The sequence below is a fragment of the Cottoperca gobio genome, chromosome 19 (assembly GCF_900634415.1).
Source record: "Cottoperca gobio chromosome 19, fCotGob3.1, whole genome shotgun sequence".
Lineage (NCBI taxonomy): Eukaryota > Metazoa > Chordata > Actinopteri > Perciformes > Bovichtidae > Cottoperca > Cottoperca gobio.
In genome coordinates this window covers 10,475,155-10,502,234 of record NC_041373.1, presented here as the reverse complement: position 1 = coordinate 10,502,234, position 27,080 = coordinate 10,475,155, and the positions used below count along the sequence as shown (strand labels likewise).

Below are 27,080 nucleotides of genomic sequence, written 5' to 3'. Positions count from 1 at the left end.
AAATCACACACACTTGTGTATCAGGTCAGCACCAGCGAGACCACCTTACACAAAACCCCTCACCTGTACCTGTATACCCATACAAAGACCTCAGCAAATTGCTTTTAGATGAAGGCTCAGACTGTTGAAATATGTCTCAGATGTCAGTGTTGAATGAATTTGAAAGCTTTCTGAAAATAAAGACTGCTGTAAAATGTGAAAGTACGCTTATTACTGCGTTCAGTATTCAATCTCCTGGTTGCAGTTTGATTCAAGCATTAAAAAATACAGAAATAATAATTGTTCCTCTCACGCCAGTGTGGCTGAAACCATGCATGCAACAAAATCAATAACAAGAGATGTTCGTAAGTGTTTGAAAAACAGTTTTACTAATACTGCATCTTTACATGTGATGTATCAAACAATCATTCTAAAAAAAAAAATAACATTCTCCATGGAAATGTGTTCACCTGTAACACAACATACGACGAACATGTGGACATAACATTAAGTCAGGTGACAGGACTCGAAAACGGTCTATTAGTACATGGACACGTAGCATTGAAAAAGCAAAGTAAACAAAGCACTGAATGTAAAACAAGTGCATTATTAAAAAGATAACAGTATCAAAAGTAACAAAAGTCTGTTTTCAGCCTACATATTCGTCTACAAGAGCTGTGCTTAAAGGAAAAGTTGCTCAGTGTGAATGTATATATGCTGCATTGCAATCCAGTAAAACAATAATCCTGCAAAAAATAATAAATCACCACAAATACAATGTATGTAGGATTGTGTATCTGGCATGTTGACTCATCTTATTTGCCAAATTAATAAAGTACAAAAGATAGAAAAATGAATAATTGCCACATGGGATGAAACTTCATTTCAGATCTAGAAATGTGTCCTTGTCATTGTCAATCTGTCCTTTTCCCAACACAGAAATACATGATTTAAAATCCACACATGAACACTGTAGCCAGACACTGGCTGTTTACATGTGCGGGCCTCCATGACACCTGTGTGGCCACAGCTTTAAGAAAGTCCTTCGGTGTAGACAGGCACACAGGGAAATACTCAAAAAACACACATGACCTTTAGCGGAGCAATATTTCAGAGACGTTTACTCCCTCTGAGGAATGAATGCTTCCTTGATCTCTGCTCATTTTAGATCCATGTTCAGTTCATACCTCAGTACCCACATCCCTCGAGTGAGCCTCTTGGGTCTTGTTAATAAAAAAGGAAATGGCGAAGTGACAGTTTCCCAAATCGACTTGTTAACTCTCCAAAATATAAAATGCAGAGGAGACAGGCCTGAATTTCAGCTGTCTGCGAAGAAAAACAGCCCTTCCTCCCCAATTGCAGAACACATTGTAGAACTGTTGGCGTAATATCACTTTTTCTTTTTCTGTAGTTGTTTCAAGCCTCATTCGATTGGCTCAAAAGGGACAGCATCGCCATTCAAGAAAAATGAACTAAAAGCGTTGTGTGTTTTTCATGTGTCATTGCACAAATGCTCTTTTTCCAACTCTTTCCGTAGTATCAGAACAAAACCATCAAGTAAAGGGTTCCCTTCATTAAAACACATTTCATAAAAACATTTCAGCGATCAGAATTTCACAGATTGGCTTTTTTATTTGTTTGTTAATCTCCTGTCCTATCTTTGATAAAGACAAGTCGATGAGAAAAAAAAAGGTGAAACTGATGCAAACGACAAATTTTAAAAATCTAAATTGCTACCGTGTAGTAAAAGTGTCTGGCACAGTGCACTGCGTGGCAATAAATACAGAATATAAATACTTTACATGTACCTGAGCTCAGACTCGTAGCACCATTTAGGGACAGAGCACCAAAAAAAGGGACACGGCAGATCTCCTGATTCAAAACTCAGAGAAGCCGCAATCTTTTCTTTTAAGGTTTTCAGAGTTTTCATAGTGCAAATTCTTTAGTGACTTATCACGACATTGTCCCTTCCCCCCCACCCCCCCACCCCTCCCCGGCCAAAGTCTCAGTTGCTGTATTTGAAGTTGGCAATAATGCAAGGCTTTGGTAGTGTTGGAGGTTGCTTGGGACTGGGTCTACAGGGAGGGAGAAAAGTGATACAAAAGTGTTAAAATAATCTCTGTGTTCAGTGCTGTTTTTAAAAAATAAGATCTGGTGAAGGTCGGAGCTCACCTGTTGGGGTGTGGGACAGGCCGCACAGGTCTGAGTACAACAGGTATTGGTGCAGAGGGCCCTCGGACTACACTGGGACTTCGAACCAGACGAGAGCTCCTCGGATCGGCGGGAAGCGGTTTCTGAGGAGGACTGGGCTTCTCCAACTCCTGACAAAAAAAAAACCCCCAGACACATCAAAAATATTAATAACTGAGAATCTCCACCAGGTGGCACTCACAGCTCAGGCCCGCTCGCAACCGTGTCCTCCTCTTTCAGCCCTGCCCATGCGACTTGTCATGAGAGGAAGAGTCATGTGGTTTTAATCTTCTCCAGAAGACTGAGATCATGATACAGGCCTGCTACCTAGCCTCCTCGTCTCCTTTGGTTGGAGAGAAGCCTCCTCAAACATCACAGAGGAAAAGGAGCCAAACAACCCAACCTCAGACCTCACTCACCCGTGGAATCAGGTCTGCCGATTCAAAACATCTTTCCCTCAAAGTTAAATTTAACACCCTTATTAAAAAACTGTATGCTGTGAAGGAAGTCTCTAATGCTGGATAATGTGTCTCCTTCGCATCCATAGGGTCACGTATCATAACAATCTGCATCGAAGATCTCCGACTAATTCATCACATTGACAAGCCAAGGCGTGCAACGGGGCCGACTTGAGCTCCATCCAAAAATATCAGAACAGTAACAAATGGTAGGAAAGTGAAAATGCAGATAAATGGCACAAAATGTAACTTCTCACAAACTCCAGTCTGGAAACCTCCATCAGGTGAAGCCCCCCCGACCCCCCTTTGGACGATGCTTCCATGCCCCCAGCTGAGAGCTTTCACAGTGGGAGGGGGGGGGGGGGGAGAGGCTTTATCAACGTCTCGGAGCTGCCGAACAGCTGCTAAAGATACTGTCTGTGAAGTGCCAACAGGCATCACTTTCACTTTCACACTTTGACATTAAATAGGAGCAGCTGAGAGGGAAGATGTACTTCCTGAAGTCAAAACAGTGCCAAGAGCTGCTGCACCTCACCTGTTATACAGGTGTGTGACGGCCAAGAACCTTTGTTATTTAATGGCTCTGGAAAGTGTATATCTTAAAGCAAAGCAAATAATATAGCGTGGAGCTGCTTCCTGTTAACGCACGCTGTCCCTGATCAATAAATAAGTAAGGACAGCCATAGAACATTGTGAAGACGCACCTATGAGGGAAAATTGAAGGAGTAATTGTGCGAGGCTCTTTATGAAATGCTGATTTATTCCATCATAAGCTGTCATAACATTTATTAGCACCAGAATGTCATTATGTGTTTAAAACACCTCTAATTAGCCCGACACTAGAGTGGCATCGCGTTGACCTCAGCTCCCCTGTGGCCTCATTTTCAGTGCTGTCCTCCAGGCTTTTTACTGTCAGCTCTGAGGCTGGAACTCATTGCTGATTTTTCCTCCACACTTTGTCCTTCTCTCTCTCTCTCTCTCTCTCTCTCTCTCTCTGAGGGCTGCAACAAATGATGATTTTAATGTCGATTCAGCAATAAAGATGGCAACAAATACTGGCGTCAGAATTTCCTAGGAACCGCGAGAAAAAACACTCGTAAAAATAGTCTTGGTGAATTTCCATTATAGGGAAATTCGTGACTATCCTCACATCTATGGTAGAGAAGTGAAAAATGACTTAAAAAAGTATTAATTATTTTTTATTAATGGACTCGTTCCCTCAAGCCTCCATTTGTCCCTTGATCACTTTGTCTTTCTGTCCTTTTAGATCCTCTCTCTCTCTCCTCTCTCTCTCTCTGGCTGCCTCTACCTCACTCGCCCACAGGGTACAAGTCAAACCGGATTAAAGCAAATAAGAGTCTTTGAGAATCACTGAGTGAGAGAGATTTAACACCGGGAACTTCTGGCTTTCTCTTCCTCTCAACTTTGACAGCCTGCAATGCCATAACTAAACTCTATGGAATACCAGTGGCAGCAAATTTACCACCCTGTGATAGTTGGACATACTTGCTCACTCCCGTTGCTGTTTCATCTTCTCTGTCTCCCCCCTCTGCATGTCTGGCTCCATTTTTTTTTATTATTCATGTGGTGGTTTGTATTGTAGAATTGAAGTCTTGCTTCGATGGCGCTAGCTCCCCGCCTAACCTCGTTATTTAATGAGACTGTGCATAACTGTCACCATGCATATACTTTTATAGGACACATAAGAACCATGAAAATGGTCGACATCGTGACACCCGTCTGAAGGTGCAGTGAACAACATCGTTTCCCTGGTTAGGTATTATGGGCTGTCGTTTTGAGTTGAGCTTTACAAATTACAGTGAGAAGCATCGTCAAATAAAATGTTTCCAAGTGAGGGAACAGGGAAGTCACTTACCATGACCATCCTGCAAGAGTTATGGCGTGACGCACTGCGAAACGATGCCCCCCTCGGTGCGACATGGATGTGAGGTGGAGGCAACGGGGGTCTCGGCAGCGCGGGGCCAGCGGAGAGGGACAGGGTGAGAGACAAAGGGACAGGGTGGCTGAGGTGAACCGGAGGGCACTGGGGAAGTCTGCGCAGGCTGTGCGAGGGGTAAGGGGGTGGTGGGAGCCCCGCCTCTGGCCCTCGGTGAGGAAGCTGCAGGAAGATAAAAGAAAGAACCAGAACAGTCAAGAGAGAGCTTCGTCTAAAAGAAGAGACAGAAGAGAAAGCGTCTGCTTCCTATCAGAAACATGTCATGTTAGCCTCCTCCTCTTCCTCCGCCGTTCTTCCTGATGCTGTCAAAGACGTATAAATCAAACGCTCCCACTTGCCTGCTCCCTATTCCTCAACTCCTCTTCAGGTAACCTATCAAAGGGAAAGACCGCTTGGCCTCATTCAAGGGTGGACACAGCTAAAGAGCCCACACACACTCCTGTTGAGACAGATCAGACGTAGAATAGAGCCAAAGTATGAGTCTGCAAAGTATTTAGACCTGGCCAGATGTGCACAGCTTAAAAAACACACAATGTAATATATAAAACAGCACGCACACATGTGCTCACACGGCGGTTTAACGCAGCTCCTAGCAACTGAAAAATGACCTCACCTGCACTGTCCTTACATCAAATAGCCTTACATCCTTTCTCTTCTTACCGTTGACCCCAAATGAAAACCACATGCTCCTAACTGAAAGCACCGATCACTCGGTAATGCACACAACAGCTCGCCTCGCTCGTGTGCCACCCCGCGGCACAAATGTCAATTCTGACACAGCTCCTCTTATTTCAGCAGCCCTGACTCCATCGATCACAGGTCTCTTTCCATTTCAAAGCGTGTCAGCGCAGTAATGGAGTAGTTAAGGCAGTGCGTGATGTGGACACAAAAGTCATTACAGCAGAAGACATCCTGCTCTGTCTTGCAATTATCTGTAACTGGGTGACTTTATATCTAAAGTAAGCCGCCCGCATCAACATTCGTTCATTTGAGAAACACGTAGATAAATCAATTTCTCTCTTAACAGGCAGATGTTAATGAGAAGAAATGCATTGTGAACACACTGCTCACCAGAGACTCACTACCTCCTCTACAGAGAGGGATGGTTTAATTGGATTTGAATGAGCTGCCATTTGTGTGAAAACAACATGTCAATCCTGCAGAGAATTATTTATGCTAACTAAACAGCGAGGGCATTCCAGGAAGAATATTCCACGGCATGTATTGTCTGTAAAGATACTGTACGAAAGTCCATCTGCATAAGATGTCTATCTGTGCGTTTTGTAATGAGCCTGTCAAGCAGAGACATGTGATTAGTGACCTTGAAGATGGTGGCACTGTGTGGCAGAGGCGGGGCCGGTCGCGATGGAGACGTCGTGCTCAACTGCGGAGGCTGGTTTGGAGAGGACGGTCCGCTGATCGCAGCGCTTACGGATCTGGAATTTAAATGAGGAAATGATGTTTCTCTAATTATACACTTTATTACATTAATCATACGTCAGTCACAACGGTAATATGTATCAAGTTAAGAAATCAAAACAAATTATACTCAGCAATTGTCTTCACAGTGTGACCAATTGTTCTGACACAGATCTTTACCTATTTGTAACTGTCGCTATAAATAATGCATCTTTAAAAGTTAAAAAAGAAGTTTGATCATTAGAAAATGATTGAATAATCATGTTTTAAAAAAAAAAAAGCACCTGAGCTTCTCAATCGGGTTCTTTTTACTGGTGAAGAGGAGGCCCAGTACTGTTTTCCTCTTGATGCAGATGATCAGACCGGCTCCCAGGAGAGTGAGGAGAACCACCAGGATGCCAACTGTCAGACTCCCACTGTCTGCTCAGAAACACACAGGAAATGACAGTCAGTAATGCCAGACTGTGTCTGTCAACAGCTCTGCAGATTTGTCTCTCCAAACTTTGTGCATTTTGAGTTTCTTTTTTAAAGCTTTTAACACCGGTCTTTCCTACCACAAAGCTCTGGCTTTCTGCAGAGAACGACTGCTCATGCATTCCATGCCCAAGACCCAAACGTAACATGACCTAAGCTTCAATAAATCAGCCATTATGATGTACTTGAGTTGGAACTGTTGACTTACTTGCTAACCTGATGGGGCCACTGTCCACACTCCCCCCAAAACCTGCCTTGTCGCAGAAGGGAGGCGCCCAGTGAGCTTCGCAGTGACAATTCTTGTTGTTGTTGCACACCTGCAGTGTATCAAAAGGACAATTAAGTGTTAGATGAGCCCACAATGCAGTCATCCGCTTGTCCTTTTCATGCCTACATTTGACTATTTGCCTAACACTACACTCCTTTATTATGCAGTTTCTGGATTCATCAGCGTGAATACAATCATATCAAATCAGAGTAAAAGCAGCAAACCCACACATTTAGCTTAAGAGCTGTTTAATCAATACTTTCTCTCTCTCTCTCTCTCTCTCTCTCTCTCTCTCTCTCTCTCTCTCTCTCTCTCTCTCTCTCTCTCTCTCTCTCTCTCTCTCTCTCTCTCTCTCTCCCCCCCCCCCCCCCCTGCATGCAGAGTGGAGGAATGGTACAGTCTGAGAGGATTCACCAGCAGGGTAATATGGAGCAGGTGAAGGCCTCTTTCCAAAGAAACATCTTGATCTAATCTGTGCCTGAAGGGGTGCCCTTATTTCTGTGAGTAAAACAGTTCTTGGAGCTTTATGGATATTTCTTAGTTGGAACTACACAAACAAATATGACCGTATAATATCTGGACATGTTGCTTTTTAAGAGACTGTAAAAACGGCTTCCTCTGTAGCTTTGATGCAATTTTACCAGTGATAGTCAAAGCCTATGGGAGTGAATTTAAGTGCTATACCACAAAGCTGCATATTTTTTTAAATCTCAAACAGGACCACACATAGACGTTTGATGGGTGGCATTTTTTATAAAAATCCAATATCCATGCTACCCGGCTGAAAGTCAAACTGTGTGTCATTGCCCCTAGCGTTTAGCCAAATAAAGCCTGGCCTTCAGATTTCAACACAGTTTTTGGGACAAGGACGACTGCCTGAGAGTATGATGAATGGCACTTAAAGCTGAGCATAAATGAAGCCATTATATCTAATTGATTGAACCTTTCAACAACCAGAATGATGGATTGCAAGGCATTGTAATGTCGCCCTAGCCACCGTATACTGGGCATTTTGAACATACTACATCCAAAATGAGCATCTGTGTGAAGGAGGAAAGGGGTTTTAAGAAAACTAATCTGGGTGGGGGCTATCACATCGCTAAAATATGATAAAACATACTGTACTCACCCCCCGACTGCTGCACTTGGCTGAACAGTCGTTCCCGCCAAAGACACTGACGTTCTGGCACTGACGGTTCAGACACATCTGAGGCAGACAAAGACATAAGAAATTGACAGTGTGAGCTCAGCGAGCAGATTCTCTAATACTCTAAACCCTTTAATCTTTTAAGGGAAAAGACCAACAGATCCAGCTTTCCATTTCATTTCATTCACCACTGACAAACCACTTCTGATATTAAACAGCATGAAATACAATAAAGTAAACACTGGGATTTTTTTCGAGAATGTATTAAAGCAGCTTTTTAAAAGTTATATGAATGTGGACTGTGTGGGCTCCTTGAAGGCACCACACCCAAATATATCCAGGCTCCCATAGTAGAAGTACATTTAGTCTAAATGGAGCCACTTGTATCACTGAATTGATGACCATTGGAAGATGCCAAATAGGCTGAATAATGGTAAGTCAATTAAGTGTCTGAGGCTGTGTGAGTCTGAAATGACAAGATGACACACTCTGAAGAACCTCTTAGAAAGTCTTAGTCATGGACTGTCACTCCACATCACTTTTTCCACTCTTATTTGCCAGCATTTGTGTTCTCACACAGACTTACAGATACTTTAGCAGTTCAAATGACCCTTTACCCTTTTGATCTCAGACATTTTTAACACTCTAGCTTGTGTTCAAACTATTCAAATGCATCAAATGTTGTTATTAAATGTACTTACTGTATATCCCATCATGTGTAACTGTGAAGAACAGTTAAATACAGTGCAGTAAAAATATAAAGTAGCAGGATATGGAATGAGTACCTTAATATTATACTTAGGTCCAGTAAATGCACTTTCCACCAGTGCTAATGATGTCAGTTGTGTGTTGCATGTGTGTGTTTAACTGTCACAGGCCTCAGCTCTCACCAGTCCATTTCCACACTTGGTCCCTGTCAGCACGAGGCCGGGGTCGGGCATGTCATCACCCAAGTAGACATGCGTGCCTCGGCACAGTATCCTTCCCCCTTCCTGCAAGGGGATGTTTGTCTCTATGGAAACAGCGTTGGTACCAATTACTGGGCGGTTAGCTCCTCCTTGACACTGGATTTTGCCACATTTAGCATCTCTGTAAACAGAACGAGCAACAGGGAGAATAACAATGTGATAATTAAATAACATGTCACTGTTTTTCCCAAAAGTGTAAATATGCAATTATTTTTTCCATTTCTATCTCTTTCTCTCACTCTTGTTGTCCAATTAGGGAAAGTGGCAGAAGAGGCAGCTTGTTTCCGCTGTTTTCATACCAAAACCTGAGATATTTTGACTGCATTTCACCAAGTGACTTCGTAACCTTCAATTAGGGCTGCAACTAATGAGTATTTCCATTGTTTAATGTGTCAGTCTTTAAAATGTCAGGGAAATTATAAGGAAACCAAATCACATTTGATTTGAAGCATCTTCAAATTACTTATTTTATCTGATTAACAGAAAAATACCAAAATGCAGATTATTCTCCAAATTTAAATAACTAATGAATGAAAACAGATTTTTGTTGTTTCTGTACTAGTCAATCTCATCCATTCCAGTCTCTAGCATTGAAACAGTCCCTGTGAGAGAGTTCAGCTATAGAGTAGAGTAACTACAGTACATGCCCTTCCCTGCATTCGACAACTGACACCAATCTTACCGTGCTTCACATTTGGCAAAGGAGCCTTTGGCGTCCTTCCCACAGTTGCCATAGGGGTCTCCTGCTGAATTGACCCTTTCAAAGCAGATGCCCGGAGCTGCCTTTGCTCCTACAAAACACAATGAAACACATGAAACACCTGACAACCATCTATTCACGGGCAGTGTGAGCCAGCAAAGGGGGGGGGGGCTACCACATACCTTGGCCCCACAGTGTGATGCATTGCTGCTCGTGAGTCTGGCAGATGCCGTTATAACAGTAGCCATCCACGCTGTGGCAGGCGTGGCCGTCATGCAGGTAGACGTTGGACGGGCAGTGAGGACTGGTGCCCGTGCAGAACTCAGGCAGATCACAAGAGTTGCTGGATTCACGGCATGGAGTGCCTGCTAGCTTCAGCTACACTCAAATGTAGACAGCAAGACAAAGATCAAGTGGGAAGTTTAGCAAAATATGTGGTGAGCTTTATTTCAAGATGGCTGACTAATCAGTAAACATCCTACCTGACAATCCTGGCAGCATTGTCCGTGTGCACAAACAGCATCCCCCTTCAGTGTGCAGGTAGTAGCGTTGCAGCAGGGATTCATACACTCCTTTGGATTGGAAAATGGAAATGAAAAAAAGGCAAGCTCAGAAACGGGATGTAAGTGAGGGAGAACAAAAGTTAAGAAGAAATACCTCAGCACAAAGAGATCATATTTCACCTCAGAGCAAATGCTCAGACTTTGTTATCAGAGGGGATGCAGCCCTCGCAGGACTGGATTCTGTAGCAACAGAGAACCCTGGCAGAGTAAAGGCAACTGCACTTTCTAATTCTCTAAGAACAACAATGTTTCCATCTGACAGGACTTACAAGCTCATCTACACCTCTGGAACCATGTGCTGGATGGTGCAGCTTAGACAAATGAGGAGAAGAGAGAAGAAGGACACTCTGCAAAAGAAATTCCTTCAACAAACGAGCAAAATATTTTAGTGTATTCTAAAAAAGTGGCAAACAGAAAACTACCAATGAGGTAATCAAAAGACTTGTTAAAGTAATATAAAAATCAAGCCATTACATCAGACACTATGTGACCTTAAAGGTCAAGTGTGTAGTATGCAGTGGCATCTAGTGGTGAGCTTGCTGATTGTAATGAATACCCCTCCGCTCACCCCTCTCCTCTTCCGAACCTGTCGGAGAACTGCAGATAACGCAAAAATCAAAAGAAGCTTTGTCCATTCTGAGCTACTGTAGCAACATGGCGGCGCAAGATGGCAGTCTCTGTGGAAGAGGATCCTGCTCCCTGTGAAGATATTAAGAGCTTCTTCTAAGATCACAAAAACACAAATTTTAGTTTCGGGTGATTATACACTTACGAAAACATAGTAGTTTCTAAATATTGGTATAGCAGTCTGCTCAACCAGAGAGAGAGACACACACACAGTATCTGTACCATCCCTGTAACGTTTACCAACTCACCATGGAGACCCATCAGTTTCATGTGAGCCTTTATATGAGCCATGCTCCGCACCAATCAGCAACTCTCTGCCTTCTGATAAACATTAAAGGTATTCACACATAAGAGTGCATGTATGCTTGTGCATGTATGATCTCACACACAGGCAAGGCTGACTGGACCCCTGAGGGTCAGCTTTCTCCCTGTAGGCATCAAGCAGCGGTCTGACTACGCTGTACAGCCGAGTGCGGAGTCAGGGGGAAGTAGATGGCCGGAGCTGGCAGGGGACACAGCTGACATGACGGGCCTTCCACAACTTCTTTCAGCCTGAAAACCATCAAGGGCCTTTCCCATGGTCCCCGGGGCCAAAGGAGGCGGAGGAGTCATGCTGAAAAGAAGTAGCCTGTGATTGTGAGGAATAGGCACCAGGCTTTTTAATGAGGCTTTTTAATGGAGGAGAGAGATGCTGTCTGAGCACTCTGATCTGGCCTGGTTTGGCATGACGGCGAGCAACTCTGTGGAGAGCTTTATTATCGCTGCTGGCTCAGTTCTGAGGGGCTTATGTCAGTTCTTTGTGTTGAAGGACAAGGCCACTTTCAGCCTCACACTGGCTGAAGCCTGAACAACGTGCAAAAAGACTCGCTGGGCATAAAGGTGTAAACAAATGGAGAGAGACAAGGCATTCTCTTACTCAGGCTATTATATCATTCAGAAATATCTTTGCAAGTCATAATAGATGTCTCCTTCATATTTCATGATTCTCGTATTGTCAGCCCGCCTCAGCTGGATCATGATTAACTGTTTTATCATCCTACAGTCGCAGCAGTTAGCAACGTATGCCACCATTACGTATGTGCATGCCAATGCAGATTCATTTAAATTATTCAGCGGCTGACAGGGTGAGCTGTCAGCGATGTTTCTTCTCAGTGAATTGTATCATGATCAGACAACCATCCTCCCCGAACACATCTTCAGTGCACGGAATGAATAAATTCACACTCATATCTCTAAGCTCTTTTTCTGAAGACTGTGTTTGAATTATGAGAGCTCTGCGCCGTTAGCTTCGTAACCGAGGTGAACTATTTGTTTTTACTTTGGGAAATGTTAGGTTTGGGCTATGCTTCTGTCAGGAACGCTACAGAACCCCACCCCCCCACTAGCGCTTCTGCTTATTTAATTTCTCAAATGTGGGAAACACAATTAACAATGATTTATGGGTGGCAGTTAAAACAGAGATTTCAATTTTGACGGAAGTAGCATAAAATAAGAATGCTTACTAGGGGTAGATTTATATAGCTCTCTAACCTCAAGTTCTCCACAGTCGCACTCCTCTCCCTCCTCCACATAGCCGTTGCCACATTTCTGCCCGCCGTAGAGCACCTTGACCTCAGGCATGTTGAACAGACACATCCCGACGCCTTTTTCAAAACTGGCCGTCAGGTCCTTCTTGCTGCAGCTGCTGAACACTGTGGGGAACGGATACCTGTGGGGGGAAAGAAATATTTTACGAGTGACACAAACGGAGACAGAGAGGAGAAAGACGATCAAGATCCCCCACAAGGGTCCTCTTCAGTCTGATGTAATCAGCGCTAATTGCTGCTAATCACAAAATCAATTAAGCACAAGAGCTCAGCAACCTCTCCAGAGCTCTATTAGCATGCAAACAGCACAGGGCCCCGGTGACGTCTGCCTCCATGGAAAGTGGGAGATCTGATAAGGCATATTTTATGAGACAGGGGATCATAAAAACTCAAACCAAAAAGTGCTTCCTTCGCAAGACTTGCAACACCTATAAATTTGGGAGAAACGGGGGACGGTGTGTTCTTAATATTGTTTTTGGAGCGGACAGAGAGGGTGGTCTGCTCTGTGGGGAAAGCACACAGCTCAGGGCTTTGTCTGCCAAAATCTTTGTTACAAACCTCATGTGGCTTTATTTCTCTGATAATATAGTGCCTTAGATAACAGCATATGTAAAGTGTGCACGCGTATGTGCAGACTACTGTATCTTGTTCTCGGTCGAGTAGAAAAAAAAAAGAGCACCACATGAGGTTTTTAATATCTCCATCTACACCTTAAAAGTCAGCCTAACATGTCCAGAATAGGTAAATCTGTATGTAATATTCACACTTGTAGCTGTGCTCGTCTTCGTGCACACAGATGAGCGCATGTATGACACAAGATGTGGGAGATTTAGGTCAATTTAGATGCCAAAATGTTTCTTTCAACAGGCGCTACACACTCAATAGATGGAAGTCAAGAGAAGTAGACGCAGTGAAAAGCACATGTTTGCTCGTGAACCTTTGTAGGCATTAATCTTTATGATTTTTGCTATAAAATGTGTCCATTTCAGAGTCGTTTACAATTCAGAGCAGCAGGGAAAGTGTAAATCAAACACATACCATGTATTCAGCGCATAATGTATTTTCCAAAAAATGACGGTAGGGAAAATTGTCTAGTGTTTCTGGTGTTGAAATGTAAGCAAACATGTCACGGTTGTAACACCTACACATCTACATTCTGTGGTCCTGCCTGACGCCCACGTTATTATTTTTGGAGGCACCTGGAGGCTCTTTGACATCCTCCTGGATCCATCTTTTTCATATATGATAAAATAATATTTCTCTATGGTGTAATTTTACTATGTTGTTTAGTCTGTACACACGACATCTATTGCACGTCTGTCCGTCCTGGGAGAGGGATCCCTCCTCAGTTGCTCTCCCTGAGGTTTCTTTCATGTCTTCCCCCTTTAATTGTGGGGAGTTATTCTTGTGCGCTGCAAGGGCATAAGGACACACGGTCTCAAATCCTGTTCAGTCTGTAAAGCCCCCTGAGACAAATGTGTAATTTGTCATATTAAGCCATATAAATAAAATTTAATGGATTGATTGATCTTTCAATAAGCATATTGAAAGAGGAGCTTGTGCGTAAGGCCAATTCATACACAGGCTGAGTTGCTGTGGCATCAAGGTGTAACAGGCGTAAATCATATAACAGTCCTTGGCAGCTCGAAACATGCAGCTCATTGAGGTGTTTCTACATGAGTTTAAATGTGAGTTACACGTTCTTTTCCAGCTTCAAGGCTGAGCCTTGAAGTCAGACCCATTGGCTGTAAAATAACTACTTTCTCTCGAGGGTTTTTCTCATCTCAGAGAAGGAGGCCCTTCTACGGGACTCAATGTTGACAAGTCTTTCAAACGGTGTTTTCTCTGATTGGGTTTCACATCTAATACAGCTCTAAATATGTCATGACACTCTGTGAATGTTTTGACATGACCTCATTCTCGGCTTGCTTTTGATTTCCGTCATGTGTGGAGGCGGCTTACATCAACTCCTGCTGCTGACCCCCTCCCCAAACACACAGCCCGCTGCTCTCTAACATCGATACTATGCAGAGGTTGTGTTAGGTGAAAGTGGGATACCTCAAAGCAGATCTCTGCATTAAAGCAAAAGATCAGAGTGGATTTGTAACAACATGAAATGGCAAAAGAAATACCAATGAGGAAAGCTGTAATAACAGCCATTATTACGTCCTCTTTTCCACTTCCTCCCCATTCAGCACATCAGGGGACCTTGCTATGATGAACAGCTGTCAAGGCTGGCAGACCACTTCCTTAGCAACTGCTGTTGTTGATTTCCTCTTTGCCCTCAAAGCCCGAGCCAAAATTGCTTGCTCAAGTTGCACCCCCCCCCTTCTTTTTTTTGCTGCATTCGTTACAATTTCCATGAACTCAGCCCTGTTCTTCAGTTACCGGCCCGTGCAATCCACGACAAACACTCACATCACAACTCACATCCCTGAGATACATGAGCTCAGGATCCAGCTGTTCTTTATGAGAGGCAATACAGAAATTATTGGTCTACCCCGCAATGGTGTGGGGGGGGGGGGGAATGATGGCTGTGAAATAGCAGAGGCACCGATGAATTACAGTGGATGGCATTTAGCAGCTGCGGGCCCCACGGGGGAAGAACAAGCCGTGCCAGGGCCAGTCACGGCGGGCACATCTGGAGCTCATGGCGAACTAAAGACACTTTAGACAACTACTCATCCCATGGGAGTCTGGGCCACCATCTCAAAGGAAAAGACCCAGTGTGACCTCCGTGGCTTGTTCTCATCCTGTTCTGGGTTCACAGCCGTGTTCCCCTCTGGTCTGGTCTCTATGACTGCTTTTTGTTCTGTCTCTTACTGCCGCATTGTTTTCCACCTCTAGTTCCATTATGGGATCCATTCTTCTCTGTTCTCTGTTATTTTGTTCCTCTCTAGCCTACAGTCAGTGTTTGACAGTGGGCTCCTAAGCTTCAGAGGGACTGCAGTTGATGGTTGATAGAGTGCACAAAGCAATCACTACAACAAAGCTGCAACAACGGCCAGTTGCCAGACAAGGGCTTTAACAGACTTGTGGGAGGTCTGGTGATAAGGAATCATTCCCAGATCTATTACAGGCCCCCATGATCTGCACCACACTGTGATAATACTACAGTGCCGAAGGCTTTCGAACATCTCACAGCCCCGCTGCTTCAACAAGGGGGTAGACAAACCCACATTTTTTGTGGAGGGTTAGAAAATAAGTCGTAAGTAAAGAGTAAAAAAATAAAAAATTGACTCTCACAATGTACAACCAAAACTGCATTCACTCAGGTTCTTTTGAAAGCAGACATGAAGCAAAATATTTACATTAAAAGGTTGCTCTTCTAAATTAAATGTATTGTGAGCAGTGCAGTCTGACCTCAGTAATAAAAAGAAAAATTACTAATATTTTTTACAAAAATGTAGCATGACCAACAGATGAAGGTCATGTTTATATCTGCCTTTGCTGCCGAATATGAACATAAATCCAAACCTATTTCACCAGCGATTAGAATACTCTTAAGGCAAAGTAGCACATTAATACACAGAGCCCTTTAACCCAAATGTAGCTGGGCAGGACTCTCTCCTCCTAGCCTGTCTGTCGTTGTGGTTCAGATCACACAGAACGCCGGGAAACCCATCCAGCACATCCTGCACAGCCAGTTTATGTCTTTTCAGTCATATAACACTGATCAGGCTATGAATCAGATCTGCCGGCCTTTCCAATGACACATCTCCCAAAACATACCCCCCCCCTCCCATCCTTGAATACATTTTTAGAGAAAATACAAAATGTGCCAACACTGATTGTGAACCTATCTTCCTTCTGCTATCACAGTTTTATTAAGTAGTAAGTAAGACCTTGATCTTTGAAAAAACGTTAATTTAAACCTGACTGTGACAAATATTTCATACTTGCATAACTAATTCAAAACTACAGTTACGTCACTACACATTTAATATTAATTTTACGGCCTCCTTTGTGCATGTAGAGCTTGAGTTCTGGGCGATGACATTGGGTGATATGATCTGTTGTGGACTTTGGTGCCTGGCAGTCTGGCCTACGTTGTAGATACTGAAGAGCATTTTCACATTGATTTCCCTATGGACCCAATTAAACAAGGCATATTGGAGAGTTCCTGTTCTTCCGCGGGGCATGGGTCACATTTCCATGGCATGCCTTGGACTCTTACTCACATTCTGTGATTTTGATTCCTGATTATTTTATAAGAGGAGAAATATATCAATCTCTGTTTGACGGTGATCATGCCCGGCTGTCATCGACTTACTCAGGGCATGACCCATGAGTGAATGAACCCTGTCTTAATAATGCATCTTGGGGTCTATCTGTCTATCTGACAGTTAAAGGGCGTGGTTCGGCAATACGCTGGTGTACGTTGTTGAACGCTGAGGCTGTGAAACGTTTTTGAACATGCTCAAAAAACGTTTAGCATACGTTTCTGCCATACGGCACTGTGTGACAGGGCCTTAAGTAAAAGACTAACCAAGAGAAGTGGAACAAGCACAGAACCCTGTGGAGTTCCTGTTTGAGTATTTAAGAGAGATGGAGCTCATGAATACGTTTTTGCACATACGTATGTTCCTCTGTCCATGGATTGCCCAGCAGCAGCTCAGTTGATATGTGTGTGTTCCTGTGTGTTATGTACTCAAAGGATGGACAACAGCCTGTTCTCATTTAGGTCTAATGGGGGGGGATAGTGGGATGGATGTAGAGGGGGACGCGACAATTGGCCGTGACCAATGTGAGCAGGAAACAAGCAGTGCTCTGTGCAGATGTGCAGCTGGCACTGGGACAGTTTATAGTTTTACTGCCCCCCCCTCCCCCACCAACTGGATGAACTGGATCCCATTATCTCCAGCAGCAGGGGCGGCAGAGCTTGATGGGTATCTGTCTTAGCATAGCAGCAACAATGAAGACAATCCTGTGCTCTATGTGATTAAAATGAAAGATCCATCAAAACAGAAAAAACACAACTCAAGCAACTCCTCGGTGAGCAAATGTAGCCAAATGTTGCCAGTACTTCCAATTATTGAATGCAGGGCCTGGTTATCAACGGGGCTTTTGTACCAACTCATCCAAGTCCCGTCCTTGTGAAGAGGCATTCTGTAATCACATTGTGCTTTGAAAAGAGTTGGTCGCATGCCTAGAAAAACATGGCATTCAAAGCTATAAACAAATAACTGTAGCTGCCGGGTGATGAACAACATTCAGGTGATTGCAACAGAACACGTGTGTGTGTGTGTATGTGTGTGTGTGTGTGTGTGTGTGTGTGTGTGTGTGTGTGTGTGTGTGTGTGTGTGTGTGTGTGTGTGTGTGTGTGTGTCCACATGGTATTTATGGAACTATGAGGACTCATGGGAGATGTAGTAGCGCCTAAGGCAGAGAGTGTTGTGTGATAGTGCTGACCTGGAATTAACTGAAGAAGCAGAATGGGGCAATACAGAGTTTCTCAACATCCTTATTTAGATGTATTTCTTCCTTAATCCTGGATTAAATAGCAAAGCAGCAATATGGACCAATAAGGAGGTGTTGAGGGGATTATTTTGAAATCAAGGGCTAGATCATGTCTTTCTTTTGTCAGAAGGCAATAATAGAAAGCACAGTCTCTGGGCAGAGCGGGACAAATTAATTAATTTCATGTATTTCTCACCAGCCTATGTTTGATACAAACTACATTATTTCACATTTAGAGAGGTTTGTCACTACATCAGATTGTGATATTTTAAGGGACAGGCGATACGTTTTCCCTACATAAAAAACGTATAATAGACAGCTTTCAGAGGTATTTAACTATTTATTTGGAGCTGCAGAGAGATTTTCCAACATTAAAGTTGCATGTATGTCAAAGAATAGAATCACTCTCTAACTGGCTGTGTATAAGGAGGAAATGGAGAGAGCCAGAAGGAGAAAAATGGAAACAAGTATTTCTTGCTTGTTTTCATGTTGTTGCCAATTTTAGGATATAGTCCTTGACCAGGGATACCCTCAATCTGGGTTAAATATAAATTTACATCTTACTGCTGTGTTGTTTTATGAGTCTATAATCAAGAATAGTGTTACCCTGTTTTTCATGGGTCTGGTCCAAACCAAATACAAAGGGATGTTTCCAGCATAAACACCAATCTGTGGCTCCCACTAGACCTTGGGCTGGAACTAATACCCAATGTTTACGCCCAGAACATCCTTATCCCTCTGCTCGGTCTAACAAGATGTTATAATCCACAGTGAGTTATCTCCACCTCTGTCTTGATATGTTGTTGGATGCAAACTTAAGCCGTGTTTCCACTACATGGTACGGCTCTGCTCGACTCGACTCACTTTTGGCACCAGGTCCTTTTCTCTATTCAGTTTTTCTCTATTCAGTTTTTCACTGCAGTACCCACTCTTACCCACACTTTACCGGAATACTCGCAAATCCTTTCATCGGCAACCAAACAGAGGTTTGCACTTTGTTAGTTGTACGTCGTAGAGTAAGTTTATGTTTTGTAGGCTGCTATTTAAAAAAAAACAAATCTGGATTGAGTGAAGGAAAGAATTGCGGTTGCCAATTACCATAGCTTGGTTATTTACATATCGTGTCGTACTGGTGACGATTCTCTGTGACCATTGGTCTGCAAGTAAGTAAGTGAGTAAAACTGTACTGTTTTGGCCGTGCACTGCCACTGAACCATCGGCTCCCCATTCACTATGAGTCATATTGCCTCGGGGCCTTCGCACAGCTGTTGAATCTTCCGTAAACCCGACGGTCCAGCAGTTCATTGGCATTATTTGCTTACTGCTCGATAGACAATAAACTACAAATGGAGAGCATGTGGAATAATGTTTACATATGATTACAATCTGGACTCTTATGAAGCACACTCTTCTTAATAAGTGACTGGATTAATGCAAACTTAATGATGGCTTGACATTATGATGATGCATTTCAGATGGTTTTGGAGTTAGACTTCATTTTTAAAGCCTTAGCAAAAAAAAGGTGGCCTCACTGGAGTGCACTGAAGCAGTGAATGATAGCATATGTCCTAAGGCTGATGAAGGCCAACAAGCTGAAATAAAACTCCCGCAATCTTGGATATTGCAGTAAGGAGTAAGGAGTCAGCTATCTTTAAGATCGATGGACTCTTGATTGTCAAGATAGACGCTGTGACTCACCCGGTGGAGGGAGTCATGATGCAGCCTCCACGATCCACGGTCACCCTGCAGCCGCACCCCCTCTCTGGGGTGTCATGGTTCATTCCAAAGTTGTGTCCGAGCTCGTGGGCCAGAGTGACTGCAGCGCCCAGGGGGTTGTCCGAATGGTCCTATAAAAAAGATCAATCATGCAGAAACATAACTTGCAATTGCCTCTTACCAAATATTTAATCTAAAACCTCTTCATCATGAGTCTGATTTATCAAACATATTTCTAGACTAGACATGACACAAGCAACAGTCTCATAATAAAATGTGTTTAGTCTACAGCTCTGTTGTAGAAAACAATAGCTAATTAAAAACATACGTTTCTGATTACATACTCTGAGGAAAATAACAAATAAATGTAACGCTAGCCACATTGTTGTTCCCCACAGGACCCACTGAAGAAACATTACTCAAAACAAGTGAGTGTAATTGCATATTGCCGAGATTAAACAAACAATGCTGTTGGATCTGTGCTTATCGGAGCGTTTCCTCTGCTCGACGTTGTGGCACTGAAATGAGAAATGAAACGGCAGACTGTGGGCTGTCACCTTCAGCATGCACTGCAAACTCTGACTGAGCCAGATGTGCTGCTTCATCCACACACACAAATAAAGACATGGACCCACCTCTGAGCAAAACAAATAGGTTGAAAGAAAAACTTACTTGAGGACAGCTTGACAATCACACAGCCAGCCAGCAAAGATAAAAGAAATGTAAAAAAAAAAAACAGACAGTGCTGGAGGATGCACTGTGAAGATGAAGCTACAGTGACACAGTGAAAGCTTTGCTGGCCGAGGTGCCGAGAGATCCTGCGAGGTGTGTACAACGTGAACACATGAAAAGGCCGAATAAATGATGTAGCGGCAGCAGCTATACGCTCTTCACGGATGCAGCGCTGTGCGTCAGAGCACCTGGCCCCTGGAGTCTTCAGTCACTGTGCATTATTCAGTAGCGCTGTACAAGTCGAACTCAGAATGATGAAGTGCTCTGCTGGGGGCTTTTGAAAGTAACGGTCATCAGCTATCAGCTGTCAGCACTTGGCGCGATCCAAGTGCGCAGCCAAAATTCATACAAAGAAAACCCTCTGGTTCTGTTTCATGGAACAACCAAGACACCTTCACTGACTTATAAGGCTGAAGTGCTCAAGAGCGCACTACATGCCGCTGTCTGCGTTCTGTTTGCCACACCAATTAAAGTAATGTAACATTCGGGGCTGGTAAATGGATATTCCAGATGGTTTGAGAATGGATGTTTAAGATTTAACTGCCTCGAAAAATAACAATGAGGGAAGTTGGCTAATGAGTTCAAAGGTACTTTGTAAACTAAGGGAGGCAACTGAGACAACAGGGTCGTGATTTGCCCAGCAGAAGAGTCTGCGGTTAGGAGACTAATCCTTAATGTCTCTGACCTGATGTATGCACGTATGTAGCGCTCTATCATAATGACCAAGTCCTCACTTTACCATCTGGGAGGACAAGAGTGAAGAACCATCTGGGGACTAGCTGTAAACCTTACCACCAGCCAGCCAGGCCACAAGACAAACAGCCACTCAGGGAAATAAAGTATAAAATAATAGCATGACTTGCTCTAATACAACATGACTTGGGCACATAGGGTTGCAGTTCTGTAATAGGCGATCTTTTACGACATGCACCTACGTTTTAATTCAGACTGGGATATACCGTACCCTTAAATTCACTCATTTGTTGCACCTCATTAAGGAGCAATGGTTTCCACTCGTGTAATCGATAGGCTCTCTGATTTATCAGCACTAAGTGGAGGGTACTATGCATACCAACTTCCTGGAAAAAGTCTCAATGATGTGTGTGCCCTGTTAATACAAGTTAATATCAACTCTGGAATCCTTAGTTCAACCCTTACACAAGAGGCTCAGGGGAGAAATGTGAGAGTATTATGTCAGACAGGAGGGAGGAGGAGAACCAGGCAAAGAGCAGAGGGCAGGGAGAGGGAAATGATAAAATAAGTCTGGTCTCCTTTCTCAGGGAGTCAGAGACACACCAAACATTTATTTTGTACTCCTTTTACTTAAGGGTGGATTAAAAGCATTTGAGCATGCATACATTCTGCAGGACATAGTTTTACGTACCATGACGATCCCACCTGACTGCTCCGCTGTGCACATGCTCATGATGGGTGCCATACCAATGGTGGTGCCCTGGAAATAAACCCCACTAAGGGGGGGGGAAAACAGAGTTCAATACTACAACTGTCAAGGTAAAGGTACTAATGCTGTGAGCTTTATAGCAATGTTTTGATATCTGCAATGGGTTTGTAAAGCAAATGTCAAGTGGATGCTAATTTTAGGGTCAGCATTTAAAACTAGTGGTTATTTTACGACTATTTAAAATGGGATGGAAACGTTTCATTGGTTAATGACTAGACCTGAAATTACCTTATGGGGTGCTTTGAGCTAAATGCCAACATGTCTTAGTTTAAAGACTGAGTCTTAAATATCTGAGATATTTGTCCACTTCGGTATCTACACCTGGACTTGATAATAAACGTTGCACACTGTCATTTTAACCAAGATAAAATGTTTTTTTTAGCAAAAGATGTGTATTTTGCTGGCAATTTCTCAGCATCCCATGAGGCTTCCACAGCATGCAAATGGCTAAGACCGATCCACAAAGAGAAAATGTTTGCTGGATGTAGGGTATCGCATTTGTTTTGTTGAACGAAAAACTGTGTGTGTTGGTTATAAAAGAAATCCACACTGCAGGGCACCTTTGAGGGTGACTTAAAAGAACAGAATTAATATTACAAAACATCATAGCCAATTGAGAGTGGAGTAAATAAAACCAAAAGTAAAACTATTATATTTTGTCCTCTCAATAATCTTTATTCAAATAGTGACTACAACTATTAAATCTGTATGCTGCAATAAGCAGATGTACCTGATTAGCTGGGCGTTGTCATGAGGCTTCTGGGGCAGCAGCTTGACCTTCCTCCAGTCTAGGAACTCGTGCAAGGTGGTGAAGGGGTCCTGGGTGATGGGGCATTTGTCCACATCACTCCATACCTCCAGGCCCACCAGGGCCACACGGATATTCAGAGCCCTGTAGAACTGAAGGTTGAGGGGAGGAGGGGGAGGTAGGTTTTAGGTTAAGAGCTTATGATCTCTCCTAACATTTCTGTTAACTCTCTGTACATTACTTATTAAAACGCTATACAATAGTCGCTTTGAAATGATGAGGGGCTCTGAACAAATCCTTAAACATTAATCAACGTATGACTTTCCATATGAATAAATCATGTTTGGATTCTGTATTATTAAACCGCCACCCCGCGGCTCGTGTTATTACAGCGGCCTCTTCACAACATTTCTCAGCCAAGTTATGGAATTGATCATCCATTCATAATCCAATCAGCCTTTGCACGCAGGTCGGTTAATACTCAGCAGGCTTGATGTGACCTCTAATAAATCACATGCTTACACCACATCCCCTCTGTTGATTTGATTGTTACCTTGTCCACGTAATTGGCGATCTCGGCCAGCCGCTGCTTGACCTTCTCCATGTCCTTGCCTTGCTTCTGAAACTGAACAACACAAGCGGGCGGAGTAAAGCAAGGAGAAAGAGAGGTGATCCGAATGGAATGTTTATTTTTCATCAAAGACTTATTTGATTATTTGGGACGTATATCAACTCTGCGTCAGCTCTAGACAGGTCTTCACAGGGTGTCGTGTTGATTCCACTGCAGTTGCTATCATCAAAGAGCTCCTCGGTGGAGCTCCGGCTAAAGAGATAACCTCAACCACCTTGCCTTATATCCAGAATGTATTCACTTTCTGTGGCTATAAAGCGTGAGACGTTGACCTATACTTTCTTCTCTTTTTTCCTCTTTAAGATCTTAAACCTGAGATTTGAGATAACTCAGAGCATGCATAATGGAATAGTCTAATTTGCTTTTGACAGTGAAAGGAATGAGTAAGTGGAGACATCAGAGGCGACACAATGGGAGAGTTTGAGCCTTCTTATCAACATCTCCAGAGGACGGAGGGGCAGCTTAGCAAGTGAACTCTGAGCCCCTCTTTCCTGAGGGGATACAGCAGCAGAAGGGTGAATAGGTCGAGGACGGTGTGACCTCTGCTTACCTCTCTGTTGTCGGCCACAATGATCAGCTCCACATACTTGGTCGTAGTCTGGACGTGGCGTTTATGCTGCAAAGAGGAGTAAATGGGAGAGGGAATAGAGGGTGGTTATGACAAAGTGATAAACCAAGAGATGAGGAGGAGGAGGAGGAGGAAGAAGAAGGACATTAGGAGGACACAATTAACCGCAGCTGTCTTGAAAAGGCGGCCTAAATTTAACAGGTAAGCAACTCAATACGGCTTTTCTACCAGAACTTTATGCTCTACACAGAAGAGAGAATCAGCACAAAGCAATCAGCAACACTTCACGGTGACCCAATAAGAGCCGCTAAGGTCACAGGTACCTCTGATGACACTCTTACAGGAACCAGCTTAATAACTAATAAATCAGTTTTTGGACAATGCTGCCTTCGTGGGCAGTACACTGTAAAACAAAACAAAACCCTGCTTTTCTTTTTGAAATTGCAAGAACATGTGATATGCTCAGTATTGATTTATGTGACAACTTCACAGTGACTCTAGCAGCAAACTTGGACAGTGGAGTACGGCCGAGGAATCATAATAAAATCCAAATAAAAGAAAGCAGGTCCACACTCAAATCTCATTTGTTGTATATTTATCTCTTTTGGAGTGGACACAGGTTGTCACAGTCTAAACTCTTTTCAACAGGTGGTAAATAGGACACAATAGAAGATGTAGAAGATAGAAGATGTGTAAATCATAAAAAGGAAACAGCCCCAAACAAAATATCTTAAAAAAAGAAAAAGAACAAAATGTGTATCACATGTCAAATGAAAAACAATAATACAATAACAGCCATGCTAGCGGCTCTGTGAAGCTGTACAACAGGGCTTTGAACTAAATGATGATGTAAATGCCAATAGTTTTGTGGTCATAAACCAAATGCTGGACGAATTAAGATTTTGACCTGATGATGGCGCTGAAAGAAAAGTAAGGGTATCACCACATATTTGAACTCTGGGGACCATGAATGACATTGTTTTTGGGGCTCTTCAAAAACAAGACAAATACAACCCCTGGCCATGGAGCAGATGTTGCTCTCGTTCTGTGTGTGGACAGCAACTGACTTTCACCGTTCGAGCTAGGGTTTTGTCTCACCTCCACACACACACACACACACACACACACACACACACACACACACACACACACACACACACACACACACACACACACACACACACACACACACACACACACACACACAGATCCTATACTATCCTGCTGGCTGAGTGTTCTGCCTTCACACTATGGCCCACTTTCAACCTGAGCCTCTCTATCCGTGCTCGCCTGGCAGCCTGGATCCTCTGCTCTTATCTGCCTCCTCCATAGATAAGCCAGGATGGGCAAGTGTGCTCTAAATGCACCCTATGGTGATAACCAAATCTCTAGGAGGCCGCTGGAGAGGAGACACATACACGAACACTGGGCTTCAATCAACCAAGTGAAGAGCATCCCTGTTCTGAAAAAGAATCTGATGAGTTGGAGGTACAGGTGGAAATCTAGAAGACATATTTCACAACATTATAACTTCTCTATAAAACTGAAAGTAACACTAGATAATGGGGGGAAACAAAACTGGTTTCTGCACCCAATGTGTATAAAATAAATTGATTATTAATATATCTTTAAATATTTAAAAGCTTCACCTCCACATGAATGGACAAAATATTCTCCCTTTCCTTCCCTTTAGTTCCTGTTTTACACACTGCTTCAATATCACAGAATTAAGTTGAAGAAAGAGCCCGGTATTCTTTCACAGTTTAAACGGAGAAGAGAATTTAAAAACAAAAGGCCAGCTTACTAGCCTGAGAGCTTTCAACATGGCACAGTCTTCATTAAGCAAATGGAGCTGGCTCAGGTGTGGATGAAGATGAATACTGTGTAATGGAGCTTTGTGATTAGATTCTCTTCACCGGCCAGTTCAGGCTAACATCCCCATTATTATTGTACTCTCAAAATGCCATAACATGTTATGTTAAGGTTTGACGGCAACAGAGATTCATAGGTACTCGTGCTGTTGACTTGCAGTTCCTGTCAGCTGGCCATCATATCTCTCTCCCCTTCTCTACCCCATCTGACTCTTATCATCCAGAGGGCACTCTGCCAACACGCCTCTTTATCTTTAGACACTCAAGCAGGGCACATCGTAGCTTATCAAAGCAGCAGCAGTACACCTCGGTGCCCTTGTGTAACATGCTGAGGTGAGTTCGCTTGTATCCCTTCAAGTACGGCAAACCAGACTTTATAGTCTGAGTTTTTGATGTACCTTCTCTGTGCTACTAACAAGGCCTTTTGCCCATCAAGTGACACTTTTTGAAAATATTCATGACTATGTTATCTGTTTTCACTTTTTCTTTTCTTTTTTTTTGCACCTGTGGGATTACCGTGTTCGACCACCTCCCTTATTAACCGCATCTGTCTTCACTTACAGATGTTTTCTCTTCTAACTTTGGCATCTCGTGCTGCATTAGGAAGGGAAGGGATGTAATATTTCAAACGAATGAAAGGGGACATCAGATAAAACATATTAAAGTACACTGAATAAACCCTCACGAGTAAGAATCAAATCATGTTTTTCACAGTGGTGTAAATGAGCAATATGATCCCTCTTTTGTTAACGTCTTCCCCCCTCTGTTTCTGTCAGTGGAAACTTCTGCAAGGGTTTCTTCACTGTACTAAATCTTTGCAGCTCTCTTAACACCAAAGACAATGTTGGCCATTGAAGCCGGTATTATAATCACCAACAGGGATCAACAACTACAGTGAAACATCAGAAAAACCCTATTACTGCATGAATAAATATAATAAATAAATGTGAAAGTGCATGTTTAAGCCAACACAGCCATATGTTTGGCCCGTGTCCTGAAAACACACTCAATCTCAATATAACCTTAATGAAATGATTAAAACAATTGTTACAAATAAAAATCAGTTTTAAGAAAATGGAAAGTCCCTCGCATCACAATTATGGAATGTGCGCTTATCCTCCACTTGGATCTCTGCACATCTGTTTCATCTTTTACACCACCTATCTGTGAGTCTCTTTGTGTTGACCTGATAAATCAGCCGTGCTCGTCCACTGTCACCCGTCTCCAGTCAGATAGAGATCACTGGAGTCTGTATTTTCCACTTATCGGCACTCGTCATCTATTCCCTCTGAAGATAAAGACTCTCTGTGACCGTGGACCTTAAGATTTATCCCTCTTCTCTGCGGAGTAGTAAGGAGCTGAGTGTATGGTGTGGGATAGGGTGGGGTGGGGTTTCTAAAAAGCAATCTGTTTAATTCTGGATGGACGGGTCTTGCTGAAGGCATGATGTACAAGCCTGCAGTCTGATCTCGCTTTCAGAGCAAATGGTGTCACTTTAACAGCCAATGCACTTTCCACAGGCGTTCATCAAACCCGGCTCTCCATATAATCCACAT

The 27,080-nt window shown here is 43.2% G+C and overlaps 1 protein-coding gene across 1 annotated transcript in view; it reads right to left on the bottom strand.

Annotated features, from left to right (window-relative positions):
- Positions 1–348: 348 nt before the first annotated feature.
- Positions 349–27,080, bottom strand: part of adam12a (ADAM metallopeptidase domain 12a) — a 66,960-nt gene continuing 40,228 nt past the window's right edge. The window contains exons 7-23 of the mRNA XM_029457218.1: positions 23,636–23,701; positions 23,008–23,079; positions 22,437–22,606; positions 21,629–21,713; positions 19,495–19,643; positions 12,281–12,458; positions 10,043–10,132; positions 9,743–9,938; positions 9,543–9,651; positions 8,783–8,981; positions 7,875–7,952; positions 6,686–6,794; positions 6,288–6,423; positions 5,906–6,020; positions 4,504–4,746; positions 2,152–2,300; positions 349–2,054 (exon numbers count right to left, since the gene is read on the bottom strand). Coding sequence (XP_029313078.1) covers positions 1,985–2,054; positions 2,152–2,300; positions 4,504–4,746; positions 5,906–6,020; positions 6,288–6,423; positions 6,686–6,794; positions 7,875–7,952; positions 8,783–8,981; positions 9,543–9,651; positions 9,743–9,938; positions 10,043–10,132; positions 12,281–12,458; positions 19,495–19,643; positions 21,629–21,713; positions 22,437–22,606; positions 23,008–23,079; positions 23,636–23,701 — 2,214 coding nt within the window. The 3' untranslated portion in view covers positions 349–1,984. The remainder of the gene's footprint in view (positions 2,055–2,151; positions 2,301–4,503; positions 4,747–5,905; positions 6,021–6,287; positions 6,424–6,685; positions 6,795–7,874; positions 7,953–8,782; positions 8,982–9,542; positions 9,652–9,742; positions 9,939–10,042; positions 10,133–12,280; positions 12,459–19,494; positions 19,644–21,628; positions 21,714–22,436; positions 22,607–23,007; positions 23,080–23,635; positions 23,702–27,080) is intronic.